Below are 15,787 nucleotides of genomic sequence, written 5' to 3' on the forward strand. Positions count from 1 at the left end.
GACATTTGGGAGGACTCAGGCACCACTTCATTTAGGGACTTCTCATTACAGCCCCTTCAGCTCCAGGCTGACAACCTGATAATTCTCTCTGATAGCACAGTGTTTGGCGGCTACCTCGGCTGCCTTGACATTGTCCTTCTTCCAGGAAAGATTTTGAGATAAAAGAATGAGCTGTGAAATCACCATTACAGCAGGGAGAAAAGGGCCTGGGGGAAGGTGTTCTCCCCCCTCGCCTGCCCCTCCTCCCCTCCCTCCTGCTCCTCCTCTTCCCTCTCCTCCTCCCCTCCTCCCCCTCCTTCCTGCTCCTCCTCTCCCCCTTCTTCCCCTCCCTCCTCCTCCATCTTCCCTCCCTCCTCCCTCTCCTGCCCCTCACTCCCCTCCTCCTCAGCTCCTTCTCCAATCTCCCCCTCCTCTTCCCCTTTCTCCTCTCTCATCTCTTCCCTCCTTTTCTGCTTTGGTGCCAAAAACAGTCTAATTACAACAGAAAACTTGAAGAGACAGAGAGAGAAATCCACCACACAGCTGATTAAAATGTCCTATGAAATCTAATTTGTAAAGCTCGAATCAGAATAAGAAGTGTTACTCCCACAATTCAAGGCCAATTTGATTTTTAATGAGACTCCTCAGAGACGTGCCAGGATCTCATCAGGCTGTGAACCTCACTACCTGCCTGCCTGCCTGCCACACGCTCTCTGGTGTGTAGCTGCACCTCTGCTCTGGGGCAGGGGCCTCCACCACCAGCCTCCCTGAGGCAACCTGCTGCTGAGAGCTGAGCCCTATGTGTGGTCTGGGCCTGGGGCTATGCCCTTCCAAGAGCAGCAGCTAGTGTCCAAGACCCCTGTGGTGCCAGGTGGGAGAGGAGAGGCTGCACTGGCTTCGGTTCCTCTTGGTCATTTGTATCTGCAGGGTAGCGGGTAGACTAAAAGTGAGGGCTCAGAACTCAGATGGACCCTAGCCCAACCACCATTCATTAGCTGTGTGACCTTGGGCAGACTGCCATGCCTCTCTGATCCCAGTTTCTTTGTCATAAATTGGGGATATTTCTGCCCTGAAATCTGTTAAATGAACCACAGGAGAAGGGGGTGTGTAAAGCATAGATCACACTGTGTGCCCGATGTTCAGTGACTCGGTTTCATGTTGTGGTCAACTGTAACTGCCCAGGGAACACAGACCATGTAAACTCCCTTCTTTAACCTCTCAGTCTAGGACCAGGCTTAGGGAGCTGCACCGGCCTAGCTCAGTAGAAAAGAACGAGATCTATAGGGTCGGAAGACTTGCATTCACAACCTTCACCCTGCCACTAGATGATCCCTAGGCACTCCAGTTAACCCCAAAGCCCTCCTCTGCCCACTTCCTGCAGAGTGGGATGGGTGGTGCTCAGATGATTGTGGCAGGCAGGGCAGGGACCAGTGTTGACGAGTGATCGAGCAGCACAGCCTCTGTTACTTCTCACCTCCCTCTCTAGCTGCCTCATCTGGAAAATGGGCCTAAAAATAGTGCCTGCTTCCAGTGCTGTAGGGGAGCCCTCCAGATGCTGCCCATACCTGACCACAGTGCTTGTCTCCTTCCTAGGCCAAGTCTACTCCTTCAGCCAGCAACCCCAAGACCAAGTGGTGGTATCCGGACAGCCAGTGACGCTGCTGTGCGCCATCCCAGAATACGATGGCTTCGTTCTGTGGATCAAAGACGGCTTGGCTCTGGGTGTAGGCAGAGACCTCTCAAGTGAGTACCTTCAGACCCCCAGGCAGGCCCAGCCGGGCCACTGCCCCACCCACCGTCCACTCCCCTAGGGAACGCTCATCTTCCATCACAGGCATGGCGGGTCAAACCTCCCACGGCCACTGTAGCTCCTGGGCAGAGCCAGGCTAGGCAAGGCCGGAGTCTAGGCTCCCTAGGAGTTCCAGGATCTCTGGTTGCCAGTGATGAACCACCCTCCATCCTCAGGCTCCTCCTGAGCCTAGCCCACTGTTGCCCTGGAGAATCTATTCCCAAGTCAAGCACATGAAGTCTGATTTCCAGAAATTAAGGGCTCTGGTTTCTTGGCCCAAGATCTATTCCCCATTTTTCAAAGCATAACCTGGCTTCCCACCCAATTAAGGAAGCCAAGTGAACTAAAAAGTCATAAAGAAACCTAAGTTGGTCTTAGAGATCATCTTATGATGGGGACAGAAAACAGGAAGGTTTTTGTTGTTGTTTTGTTACTGGGCATTTAACTCAGGGTGCTCTACCACTGAGCCACACCTCCAGCCCTTTTTATGTTTGATTCTGAGACAGGGTCAAGTTGCCCAGGCTGGCCTGAAAGTTGTTAAATTTGTTATCTCAGCCTCCTAAGTCACTGGGATTAAGAACACGCACCACCACACCCAACAGACAGGAAGGTTTTACAATGAATGCCAAACCTTGTTCGGCCCTGCAGGCTGGTGCCCCCACGCTGAGCTCCAGGGTTCCTCTAGCTGCTGGCCCATGAACTCCCCGATTGGTGTCTGTGCTGTGTCATTTGCTGACTATTGTGAGTGGCTACCTGTAAACCTATCCAAACCCCTTTCCAACCCACCTCTCCCCAGCAGAGAAAGAATGGAGTCATCCTCCCGCTCACTTCCTCGTTAGCCATTGTTATTCAGTCCCAGGGTGGATAGACACATGGTTACTTACTGAGCTTGACATAAACAGTAAAATTCACAAAGACAGATCTGGGTGTCATTCCCCTGTGATTTGGGAATGGCTGAGGGTGGGCGATGAGTGAAAAATATGTATTCAACTGAGAAGTAGCTTTTGCCTTGTTCATGGTATACAGCTGCAGGAAAATAAAAATCGAAGTGCACTCAGGAACCTGATGGCTGGGAAATTAATATTTTAAAATGTGAGTTATGTCTTGCCAAAAATGTATATTGAAACATTACAGCAATGGTCAATAGCAGTCACAGGGTTTGAATGCTGCAGCCCAGCTGAGCATGGATAAAATACACAATAATATCTCCAAAATATACTGTGCTGCCATAAAGTTTAAGTAGTATGGGAACCAGCCAATTTCAGAGACTCTGAATTCCCTTACCCTAGAGAAACTGGGAGAATGATACGACCTTCCCAAACAAGAACTGCTCATGTTCTGGGAGGCTCTGAGCTTGGCCCACAGAGGCCGTCTGGGCTGCTGGTCAGTGGTTTTCAGCCTTTAGTCAGGGGCATGGGTTTTGCTAGGTCAGTGGCCAAGAAAAGGTCCCAGTGACCAGGGATGCGTCATAGAATGGTCCTCACAGCATGACGATTGCCCCTCTATGATCCAGTTCCACAAATGGCTTTCTGGGGTCAGGCTCCAGGCCTGCTTGGTGCTGAAGGACAATGGGTCTGAGGAACTGGGGTCGGCTTCCTCTCCAACTTGTCTCCAGTTATAGGAAGAAGCTGGACCCTCTTCCTACATAGCCCAAGATCAAGCTCCTGATAAGTACCTGTTCTGTATTTGATCACTTGTCCCCAGAACTGCAACCTGGTAATAATGATCGATACTTATCCATCTCAATAAACACTCCTAGCATGGCAGAACCCACTCCCTTTCAGCAAGCACTTGAAGAACACTTAACACCTTGAAAGTTTTCCTGGAGGGAAACTGAGGCCCAGGGTTGGGCTCTACCTGATGGGGGGTCTGCCCACTTCCACTTGAACCATGTTGCCCCACTTCGTGTACCAGGCATGAGACCCTCACCGAAGACCTCAGTGTCTTTCTGGTCATCAGGGCTGGAAACACCAGTCAAAGAAAATGACTTATAAATATACTTCCTCATATGGATAGAACATTTTTCTTCTAAGAAATTCAAGTACTTCTCAGATATAATCTCAAAATCTACAGTTGTCCAGAGGGACAAAAGGATTTTCCCCTTTATTTAATAGATAAACAGAGTCACAGTAGAGAGAGAAATCGTGTCATTTATATAACCAGCTCCAATGCACAGGACCCTGTCTGCTAGCCCCAAAGGTGGAGGCTTCACTCTAACTCACTGTGGTCTTTTATTTAAATTAACCTTTAATACGCCAGGCACTTGACACTATTCTGCTTCATCTTCGCTGTGGCGTCCTCGCATTGTCTTCATTTCACTGATAAATAAGGAAACAAAATCACAAATAAGTTAAAGGAACTCACCCAAGCCCGGCACAGTGGCACAGACCTATAATCCCAGCAGCACGGGAGGCTGAGACAGGAGGATCACAAGTTCAAGGCCAGCCTCAGCAATTTAGCAAGGCCCCTAACAACTTAGCAAGACCATCTCAAAATAAAAAAACAAAAAGGGCTGGGAATGTGGCTCAGTGGTTAAGCACCCCTGGGTTCAATCCCCAATGCCCGCCCCCCCCCCAAAAAAAAGGAAGAAGGAAGCTTGCCCAAGACAACAGTGAAGCCGGCATTGAAATCCAGGCAGTTTGACTTTAGAACCCAGACTCTAAATAATTCTGCCTCCTTTAGGAGTAGACAGAGAGTAACGATGCTGTGGAAGGAGCTAGAACATCCTCAGAATCTACACTTCTGAGTCTGTTTTCCTAAGATGCTGCCAGTCCTTGGGATAGCATCGCAGCTCACCGCCTAATTAGGCAAATACAAACAAACCCATCACTGATGTTTTCAGCAGCTCATGAGAGTGAAATCCTGCTGGTGATAGCTTACAAGACAACAAAAACACCAGCTCCAGCCAAGACGCCGGCAGGGGACCAGGGACTAATCACAGGACAGCGGGATCCAGAGGCTGGGCTGCAGGGGCTGGGGGCGGTGAGCCAGCTGCACTGAGGGCAGGCCAGCTTCCAGCCCGGCCCCACTCGAAGCCCCCTGCCCAGGCCCCAGGGGCTGAGCCAGCTGCCCTTACCTGGGCTCCTTTGCCAGTCAAGGGCAGGTGAGTGGGCAGGAGGAGAGAGGGTGCCCTCGGGGGTGCAGCTGATTGCCTCCTGAGCATCTCTGGCCAGGACTGCACAGCTGTGGAGAGCAGAGCTCCTTAGTAGCATGATGGTGGCTATAAAGGGCCCCCCAGAGCATGCTCCCAGGCCTGGTAGAGAGTCACAGATACTCACCCCACTGACCAGCAATGGGCATTGGTGGCCCAGGGAGCCCTGCCCCACCTCCGGACTATCCTTAGCTTATGGAAGGGGATGGGTCTTAGAGCTCACCTAGTCCAGTCTTTCATCCAGTGTAGACATCGCCCCAGCAGCATCCTGGAGAGGTGAGCATCCAACCGTGGCTTGACTATAGCCGGGGAAGGGGACTCACTGCCCTTCTTGGCAGCCTGGACTGAATCCTTGTTAGTCTCCTCAGATATCTTGACGTGCTGTCTGTGGGTGTCACTGCTGTCCTGAAGAGCTAAAGAACACATCTGACCCACACCACGGGACTTGGGAATATTTGAAAAAGTGTTTGCATGTCTCTCTGTGTCCATTCTCTTTCTCTCTCCCCCTGTCTCTCTAGCCCTTGTCTCTTCTTTAAAAGGCCAAATGTGTCCAATCCTGAGATGTTCTGAGAATGCCTCATCCTGGGAAAGGTGTTTCAGAAAGAGCAGCCATGTGGGCGGTTGGAGGGTGGGTGGAGGCAGAGAAGAACCAGGAGGGGGTGCAGGTGTCTGTGTGAAGCCCAAGGTACACAGGTTTTCTGGGGAAGGTAGAGTTCGGGTGAGGGGATGCCTGGAAGATGGATCCTGCTGGGACAGACTAAGGAGATCCAGGAGAGAGAGAAATGGCCCAGCCTGGCCAGCTATTACTAAGTTAGCATTTATATTCAGCCCTACACAGCAGCAGGAAAGCTGATCAATGATTTATCATCCTCAAACTTTTATTTATCTATTATTCATTGCCAGTGGTAGAAGGGGCCCCAAATTCCTAAGTGTCCTGAGCGCCTCAAGTGCTTAATCAGGCCCTTGGGCTCTGGAGGTGGGTAGTAGGAAAGACTGGAAAAAGGCCTCTTAGGGTTCAAAGTGCCCTGAGGTTCCCAGGTCCCAGTAGATTTCTGTTCCTGTCCATCCTGGAACAAAAGTTTTCCCCAAAATTCACCTTTGATCCTTTTCCAAATATTTCTCTCTCTTTTGTTTTTCCTCCCTTCACTCTCTCACTCCGTCTTTTCTCTGTGAGTCTGGCTTGCTTCTTTCTCTCTTGCACCCCCGCCCCATCGTGTCTCCTTATCAAAACACTTGTCTTCTTAGTAGACCACAGTGCTGAGCATTTCACTTTCTAGAGCAATAACCCAGCTGTATCTGACCGCACTTAGCGTTTCCATTTCTTCTCTATCCTTTCCTCATAGTGGCTTTGCTCCAATTAAACATAAAACCCACAACATCTTTGCACACACGCATGTGCACACACATACACACGCACATGCATACCCTGCCCCGACACCCTGGGAAACTCTGATTTTTTTTTTTTGCTCCTTACAGGAGATTGGGGCCCCTGAGCAATAACCAACATTCCTCCACCCCCACCCAACTCTCCTGAGCTAAAAGAAAAGTCTTCTCTTTTTCCTGAGGGTCTAATAATTTTAGCCTGTGACATAAACTGACAATAGACAGATTAACAGGGGGAGTAGACAAGCTTATTAATGTACCGAAACATGGGCGCCATCCTCAAAGTAGGAGACTCAAAGAAAAGGCCAGATAGTTGAAGCTGAAATAACATTTTGAGCTCCTGAAAGAAACAGGTTCTTGAAGCTGCTGGGGGGAGGGGGCGATGAAAGTTCTGGAAGGGAGAAGGGAGGGAAATGCAGGGAGCAAAGGTGGTCTTACCCTGCAGATAAAGCCTGTCAGTCCCAGTCACCACAAGGCCATCTCTTTCTGGGCCAGGGGTCAGCTCCACAATCCCTTCTCCCTGTGAAAAGATCTTTCCTCAGCAGATAGTGGAGATCAGATGGAAGAGCTTCTACCTGCTTCCGCTGCCCACTAAGTGCCTTTCTGTTTGTAAGTGGACAGCTTTTCAGAGTCGTTCTCTCTGGAGCCTGTATCACCTCCAAATAGCCATCAGGAAACAGGCTAAAGAAGTCTACTTGGGTGGGATGCTTTGATCTCCCTCATCTGCCCACTGTCTCCACAGGTTACCCCCAGTACCTGGTGGTGGGGAACCACCTGTCAGGGGAACACCACCTGAAGATCCTGCGGGCAGAACTGCAAGATGATGCTGTGTACGAATGCCAGGCCATCCAGGCTGCCATCCGGTCCCGCCCCGCACGCCTCACCGTCCTGGGTAAGAGCCACCCACGTGAGGGGGCAAGGATTCTCTGGCCACCACCAGGCTCAGCTCCAGGAGGGGCCTTCTGGGCAGGTGGGGGACCCCCCGCTGCATCATCACAGGGCCCCAGCTGCCCCCATGGTGTCTGTGACCCCCTCCCCTGTCCCTCCACCACAGGGGACAAGTAAAGGCTCCTGCCTTAAAATGTCAGAAGGCCAATGTCAACTAACTCTGCTGTGTTTGACCACACCTTAGGAGCTAATGAAGGCTCCTGGGTGCTCTGTACGTGTGAACAAGACCAGGCCATAGGGCAGGCAGTGCACAATCTCAGTCCCTTCTTTCTGAGTTGTCCTCTGCCGGGGTGCCAACAAAGCCCTACCTGCTCACCTCGACTGTGGAATTAGTCTTAATCTTGATTCCCCCATAAATTCGGTGTTCATAGGGATGGCCAGTGACCCCTGTTCTTTCCCCACACCCCACAGTTCCCCAAGAATCTTGGTTCTCAGGTTATTCCTAGAAAAATTTATTTAAGGCCCTTATTCCAAATCATACCTCTCCCCCTTGATCTTTCTTCACATGTCTCTGGGACAGCTCTCCTGAAGAGGTCTCCACTCCTTCCTTCTGGCAGACTTGCATGAAGACAGGGATGGGCTCACTTGTTAACCCCTTAAACCACTTCTGATTGAGAGTCCAGTCCCCAGGAGTCTCCCTCCTCTGGTCAGATGTTCTGAGAATCAGTGTTACAGGAAAACAGGTTTTGCTCCTAAATAATAACAGCTCACATTTGCAGAGCAGTGCACAGTAACTCTCAAAGCCCTTGACACACATCACCTCTTCCATTCCTGAGCCACTCGTAAGGTCCGGGATTGTTACCCCAGGTAAGAAACTGAGGCTCAGAGAAGCAGAGGGCCTGGCCCAGGTTCTGCTGGCCAGGGCTCCTTGCACCACCTCCCTGGCTCCTTGTGGTTGAGTCTTTGCCAGGCACATGGGGGATGGAGCATGGACGGGCAGAAGAGGGAAGCCCCAGTCTGCCCCAGTCTGCCCCAGCCACCTCTTGGCAGCTGCCACGGAGCAGTGACGACAGGGTCAGCAGCTGGGGTGCAGCCTCGACGTCTGGAAGATAAGGTGCACGGCTGCTCAGAGATGAAATATTTAAGAGCATGTCAGGTTATCTTCAAATCTACACGGCCAAACACACTGGAGCAGATGATTCCAAGCACGGCAGCAGACAGGCCCCGGGGGATCACTGACAACCAGGAGCTGGGCTTATTGGATGGGGAGAGGGAGTTGAGGCCAGCCTCCCAACTTCCTCCAACCTCTTTCTGGCCTGTGAAGAAAGGATGTGAAACAAACTGTTCTGCAGGGTAAATAGGCTGGATAGTGGACCAGGAGGAGGGGACTGAGGGGGGCAGCCAGGGATGCTAAAGAGCATCCCCAGACTTAGTGCCTAATGGTCATTCAGATTTGAGGGCTGCTAAATACCAAAATGGATTGGCTAAGTGATGCTGTAGGATCTCTATCTTCATAGATGATCCAGGCTCCATCCTGCAAAGAACCTGCCTCCGCTCTCTTGTCTTGGAGGGCAGGGTGGGAGGGGGGTGGGTGCCACAAAGAGCAGAACCTAAGTAAGCATTGTTCACTCCTCCAATTTCATGCAAGACCTAAATTAGATGGAGACATACCTAGTCCTTGAGGCATATTAGCCTCACCAGCCAACCCTCGTCATTCATGCTTCCTATCCTATACCATCTCAGTAAACCAATAAAGACCAACATTCTAAATCTAAATTATTCCTGTGTTTTACAGATAAGGAAATGGAGAGACTCAGAGAGGCACTCACAGGAGGTCACAGAGCTTAATTAACATCTAAAATCAACTCCATGCTTTCCAACTTCTAAACAATGCTCTTTGCCCAGTCTCCTCATTTCAAATGCCAGCAGACTGTCATCTGTCCGGCTGGTTAGGAGCCAGACTTCTCAGAGCAGGGCCTTGGGATCCAATCTAGATACCTGATTTTGTCTTGAATCACATCTAAAAGGCATTTGCTCCCCATTTTCCAGTGGCCTGACCTGACATTGTTTTCTGGGCACAGAGCTGGGTTTGTGCGGGGGAGGTGTCTATTCAGTCTGGAAATCAGCCAAAGGGAGAGTAGTCATAAAGGGCCCCAGCAGGGTCCCCTCAGTACAATTTCTGAGAGTCACAAAGGGAACCCGGACAGGCATCTTGTCCATCAGCCTTTCATGCAGTCTCTGTAAAAACCATTCATCCAACGCAAATTAAGCCCTGGGTAAGAAAAAGCTACCTTGAGCTCTGCCTGGAGTCCTTCCTTATTCCTTAGAGTCTCCCCATGCCCCCACCCCTCAGCTGTTCCTCTAGGTCCCCCCTTCCCTGCCCTAGCTGGTCGTAGAGGTCCCCCAGCCACCAGGCTCTGCCTGGCTGTTTCTCCAGGTGGAGGGCTTCACCTGCTGCCCTGAAGGGAGGCCCCACAAGCAGAAACTGACTCAGTTTGCTGGCAAGGGAGCCCTGATCTGGGAAGGGTGGGTGGACACTCCCACGGAAGGGAGAAAGGTGTTGGTGCCCCCTGGCCCAGCTGCCTTCCTTCCACCCAAGACCCCATCTGCTCTGCTGTGACATCTTAGCCTGGGAAAATGTCCCAGCCCATTCCCCGAGGGGGGCTACCTTCCCTGTGTTCCAGGAATGAGAGAGCTTCCTAATTTAGTCTGTATTTGCCTGAGATAGATTTTTAATTAAATAAAGTAAGAGCCTGATTAGAACCTGCAGAAGACGTGAGAGCAGAATCAGATGGTATTCCTGCAAAATTGCAAAGCAAACACTTTGGCTGGAACAGAGAGAAGCCCCCAGGAGTCTTCTATCAAAGCACCAAGTGAGGAGGGCAAATACGAGAGATTATATGGCCAACAGATGTGCATTGTTAAAATATGCATCTGCCCACAGCAGTGCGCTGGAAGAAGCCAGAGGGCCAGTTCGCAGAGCCTCTGGGCTCCAGGGAAGGGATGGGGACTGGGCCCGGCAGGCAAGCCTAGAGTCACAGACACATTAATTAGCATTGTGTTTCCAGCTCTCAGATGCAATCAGGCAAGGAGCAACTTTGAGCTGAACATTTGCCACCCCGAGAGGCAGAGGGAGGGAACTAGAAAATGAGGGGAAAACATGGGGGAAGGAATTGAGTTTGCTAAACTGAGAAAAGTTTAGACTGGGGAGCCACAGTCCAGGTCAATGGTCAGGCTCCATTCCCTCTGTGATACACCCAGCTGCCAGGGACCAAGCCTTTACTCAGTCTATATAAAAACAGTCTTCATTCTGCATGCAGAACAACTCAGGAATCTTGGTATCATAAAGAGACTCTGATTTAGAGGCAATGATCTTGATCCTACTCTTGGCCAGCTATGTGATTCTGGTGCCATTATTCAACCTCTCTGGTCTCTTTCTTCACCTGTAAAATAAGAGATGATGATTAAAAAAAAAAAAAAAAGTCTAAGAACTGTCCAGCTCCCAAAAAGGCTATACTTCCAGAGTCAGGAGTCCAACATGCTACACCAACTATTTTAGGAAAATGGGCCATCCCCCACTGGAAACAAGATTCCTGTGGTGCCTGAGGCCTAGAAAGTAACTGATTATGATGGTTTAGACAGCATCGCACCTTAAGGCTAGAAGATGGATCTCTCAGAGTCCCATCCAGCCCTGGGATTCTGGGCGTGGCTAGGTACCTTAACTGCCAGGCTTCCCTCTGTATCCATCTTCCACGTTTACCCAACCTCCTGTGCAGAGACTCAGCTTAGGTGGATATCACAGGGGCCCATGCACATGTGCAGAGCTGTGGTATAGGAAGAGGAGCCCCGGGCTGGGAAGTAGAATACCGTGTGCAGCTGACTGTGTGACTTTGTACACTGTCCTTGGGGCCAGAGCTGAGCCTGGCGTGTTCTTTATAACCAGCACTTACTACAGAGCAGGTATTCAATAATATTTGTTTGGTTTAATTTTTAAGAGAATATGAATGAAATGACTGAATGAAATTTCTGGTACTTCATCTATAAATGAGGAAAATAAAAATATCACCCTCACAGAGTCATTATGAACTTCAAATACACATGCTCTATAAACAATAAAATGCCATCTACACTAAAGCTGTACCCACACTCACACACATCCACACTTTTCCCAAGTGCAGGAACCCCAGGGTTCCTGTTACAGGTCAGAACTATAAGGACGGCTTTGCACTTGCTCTTTCAAACTGCTTGAAGATGGGAAATAAAAATTAGGGGATCCAGGGTAAGGAGAAAATGGGTACTAGGAATTTGAGCCACAAATATTTACTGAGCACCTATTATGCACCCAGCCCTGATCTAGGACTCATTAGTAAATGAAAATCAAGACTACTCTTGCCTTAGTAGAGCTTACATTCTAGGACGGAGTGAGACAATCAATAAAATAATAATCAGATTAAACAAGGAAATCGCTATAGAGAAGAAAGAGTGCAGCAGGGTGAGGGGATTGGAAGTGGGGGTGTTGGATGTCTGATAAATCATTTTTTAAAGGGCATTTTTCCCAATCTTTCTCCCGGCTTCCCTCTTCTTCTTGGACTGTTCCAATATTAACTCTGCTGTCTTGTGACTCCTGGTAGGAATAAAGCTTTCAAATCAACATGAATTATTAAAGTTGGAAACCAAGTCGATTCAAATGAAGAGGGTGTCTTTTACAAGAATGCCAAGCCCAGGAGACAGAGGGGCCGAGATGAGGTCTAGTATGTTCTGTGTCCTTGACTTGCTCTCCTGGGCCCTCAGCATGGGCAGCATCTCCCAGTTCCCGATGCCCAAATCCTCTGGGCAGATGGGTCCAAAGAGGAGCTGAGAATAACGCAGGCACTTCCAGCCAGGGAATGCAGAGTTGAAACAGAGCCTGAGAACGTGGGCTTCTAATCGGTCTTTCCAGAAACTGTTTCCAAGAAACCCACCCACAGGCATCTCTACATAAAAAGGCAAGTCAGTAGGGAATAGTGGGAGCAGTTTTTTGGGGTGAAAAAGTGTCTCTGAAGAACAAAGCCTGCCATGGCACATGGGGCCCTCCCAGCCTGCCATCTGCCCTCTCTCCAGCCCCAGCTCTACCACCCACTCACTCAGATCACAACCAGCTTGTAGCTCCCTTCACTGACCACGCCTCCGGTTAGATGCTCTTCCCACCTTTTTTGGCTAACTTGCATCTACCTGTCAGGAGTCACTTTAGACATCTCCTCCAGGAAGCCCTCCCTGAAGTCCACACAGCCTGACTGTCCCCCCTTGATCGCAGCACTAAACCCGTTCTCTTGAGAATAACTGTGTTCATGTCTGTTTCTCCCACTGGGTCTGTTGGGGGCATCTGGCATCCTTCATGCCCAGCACAGCCTGTGAACACAAATTTGTTGATCAGCAAATTTCTGTCATTTAATTGAAGCAAAAAGGGCTTAGGGGGAAATCATGAGTAATTTACACTGAATCTCGCCATAAAGAACAGTGCCTGGCAGATAGTCAGCCCAAAGACTCGTGAGTGTTGGGTTGGGTTGGGTTGGGGTGGGTTGTCTTGTGTTTAGGGAGATCTTTCTGCCACTGTGACAAAATAGCTGAGATAAACCAACTTATAATGGGTTTTCAGACCATTGTCCTTTGGCCCTATTTCTTTTGGGCCTGTGGCAAAGCAAACCATCATGGCAGGAGCACATGGTGGAGCAAAGTTGCTCAACTACTGTGGCCAAAAAGCAGAAAGAGAGGGGAAGAGGAAGGCCCTGGGGTCCCAATACCTCCTTCAAGCGCATCTCTCCATTGATCCAGCTTCTACTCAGTAGCCCCACCTCCTAAGAGTTTCACTCCCTCCCAACAGCCCCACAGGCTGGTGACCAAGCCTTTAACACATGGGTCTCTGAGGAACATTTCTGATCCAAACTACAGCAGAGAGGCAATACAGCTTGATGGTTTGGAGCCCAGCTCCAGGAGCCAGATTGCCTGTGCTTGGAACCTAGCTCTGTCATTTTACTAGTGGTGCCAACTTGGTCAAGTTACTTAACTCCTCTGTGCCTATTTCCTTGTGTGTAAAATGGGAGATAAGATCCTAACTGCATGCATAGGGTTACTGAAAAGATTTAATGAAACAACATAATGCAAAGCACGGCTCAGAATAGTGCCTGATGTCCAGCAAGACAAATAAGCCCATGGCTGTTATTGTTTTATTAACTATTCTTATTATGGTGCAATGTCAAGAGACACCATCGAGGGAGCCCTCCTTCCAGGGCATCAGACTCCATGTCCTACAGCAGCTTTCCCAAGCAGCCAGCAAGGCAGAAAAACCTGGTTCCTGCAGGCCCCTCCCAGGTGCATGCCTGGGAAGACAAGCAGAATTGATTTCCTTATCTTCTTATTAAGCGTGTTTTGCCTGGGCCCCGGCCTGGTCTTAGGTGCTCTATCTCATTTGTGCTGTGTGCTGTTTCCTGCCACATTCATTACCCTGCAATCACCCCCAAACAGGGGCAGCAAACAAGGCAGAGATGGGAGAGAAGTGCAAGAAAACATCCTTATCTCCTGAAGGTCCATATGGAAGCCAGTCTGAGCTATTGTGCACCCCATTCCCACACACCCCACCCTACCACCAGCTCCTTCCCTCTCCCTCCTGGCTTCTCTGCCCTTCTTGATGGCCCTGGCCAACCCCAGAGTCCCCTCCCCTCTTCTCCCTCCCTTTAGCCACTGCACACCTCATTTCCCTCTGAGTTTAACTCTTCAATTACCTGCCCTGGCCAGTAACAAGGGGAACATAGCATAGAATCAAGGAGCTGCCTCAACTGGACTAATAAAGTCTCCCTTCTAAATTAGAATTCCCTTGTGAGAGGGCTGATGATCTCCGAGGTCAACACAGAGGATTCCAGGCCATGTGCCACCCTGAGTGGCTGCCCATAGCAGCTGGTGGTGAGGGTCAGGGACAATTGAGGGCCTCCCTGGGGCTCTCTGTAGATGTTGGGTTGTGACGAGCTGACCTCCAGAGCTTGGCTTCCTGGACCCTCCCTCCTACTGCACTATAAGATCACCCCCGTGACCATGTCCCTATCCCACTGGTTTGCATGTGGCCCCAGAAAGGAAGGGCCTCTCTGCCTTCTTCTCCCTACCTTTCTCACCATTCTTCATCTCATTCATTCCTCTCTGGAATGTGAGTCCCCTCCCTAGCTGGGGACATCCATCAGGCTGAGAAATGAGGCGGGGAGCCCAGATGCTAAACTACTCCCAAGGCTCCACAGCCATCAGAGATGAAAGTGAACCTGGGACTTCCTTTTCCTGCCTACATGTGGGTGGCAGTCACAGGCAGGTTACTGCACAAGAAGAGGAGACCAGATGCCAGGGATACATGTCCCCTACTTCTAGCCCACCCAGCATCACCAAGGGTGATTGAAACAGACTAGGCTGATTATCTCATCAGGCCTTCCAGAGTGGACTTGAAGTACAACACTGTTGTCCCAGGGTCACTCACCATTTAAAGCTGAAAGCAGCATCCCAAAAGACCACCCGGAGAAGCAGCTCCTCCAGATCCTTTGGCTTTCAATACCAGGACAAGGCAGGGGGTTCTTAGGAGTCTACTCAGGGTCTGCAGCACACAGGTGCTCAGCTTCCTGCTCCCTTCCCAAGTGGTCCTAGTTCTGCCCATCTCTGAGTGTCCCCCATCCCCATCACCAGATGACTTAGGCTCTCCAGGGCAGTGTCGTGCAGTCCTGAAGTGTGACACCACCATACCCAAGCATTAGCAATTCTCCAGATCCAAGCCAGACAGAGGGCCCTCATGCAGGAGCTGGGAGGTGTGCTTTGCTGTCCCATCCTGCCACTGTCCAGCTGTGAGCCATAGGATAATGATGCTTAACCTCTCAAGCCCTCTTTCTCCCTGGTAAAATCGGAACCCGGAAAGATGAAGTGGAAATCCACTCCGCAGTTTGACAATGATTCTCCCACAATTGCTCACGGTTTGGGGGTCCAGCATGAGGTGCATTGTTCCCTGAGCCCCTCTTCTTTTGCCCCTGAGAGCAAGGATAATATGTCCTTCAGCTGCTTTAACCAAGCATGACCCTGGGAGATGCTGAGCAGGCTCAGCTACTCAAAAAAGAAGAGCGTGAGCTCAGACCACGGAGATTTGCAAAAAGCAGGACCTTGATCCTCTGGTGTCTGTCTTTGGCATAAAAGCAGAAGCTCCAGTGTTGCCTGTGAAATCCAACCCCCTTTTCTGCAACCTTTAGAGAGCAGCTCCTTGAGGAAGCCCTCTCTACCCTTCGTGGGCCTGGCTCCAATACCCCTGCAAGCCTCAAAAAGCACAGACAAGGGCCTACCTCTGTCCTGGTCCCCTACAGGGGTTCTCACTCAGGAAGTCCAGCTGGCCACTGTCCATTTACAAAGTTTGACTATGCATCATTCACGGCCATACCCACACAGACACTTTAGCTTCAGGGAAAATGTGTATACAAACAAACAAACACAAACACACACACACACACACACACACACTGCAAGCATGGCTAAATCATCAGTATCCTCGTGGCAGAAAGACACAAGAATGCTCAGTCAAGGGAATCAGTCGCTGTTGGGAAATG

The 15,787-nt window shown here is 50.2% G+C and overlaps 1 protein-coding gene and 1 long non-coding RNA gene across 7 annotated transcripts in view; one reads left to right on the plus strand and one right to left on the minus strand.

Moving 5' to 3' along the window:
- Nucleotides 1–15,787, plus strand: part of Kirrel3 (kirre like nephrin family adhesion molecule 3) — a 555,957-nt gene that overhangs the window by 459,834 nt on the left and 80,336 nt on the right. For all 6 annotated transcript variants that reach the window (XM_046432698.2, XM_058575268.1, XM_046432699.2 and 3 more), the window contains exons 4-5: nt 1,573–1,722; nt 7,045–7,194. In XM_046432698.2, coding sequence (XP_046288654.1) covers nt 1,573–1,722; nt 7,045–7,194 — 300 coding nt within the window. The remainder of the gene's footprint in view (nt 1–1,572; nt 1,723–7,044; nt 7,195–15,787) is intronic.
- LOC124085172 (uncharacterized) lies at nt 3,290–9,519 on the minus strand. The gene is made up of 3 exons (XR_009225754.1): nt 7,732–9,519; nt 5,143–6,822; nt 3,290–4,086 (listed from the first exon to the last, which is right to left on the minus strand). It is a non-coding gene; the product is annotated as an uncharacterized LOC124085172 (long non-coding RNA).

The sequence above is a fragment of the Marmota monax genome, unplaced genomic scaffold (assembly GCF_021218885.2).
Source record: "Marmota monax isolate L192 unplaced genomic scaffold, Marmota_monax_Labrador192_F-V1.1 WCK01_AAM20220418_F8-fsc00062, whole genome shotgun sequence".
Classification (NCBI taxonomy): domain Eukaryota; kingdom Metazoa; phylum Chordata; class Mammalia; order Rodentia; family Sciuridae; genus Marmota; species Marmota monax.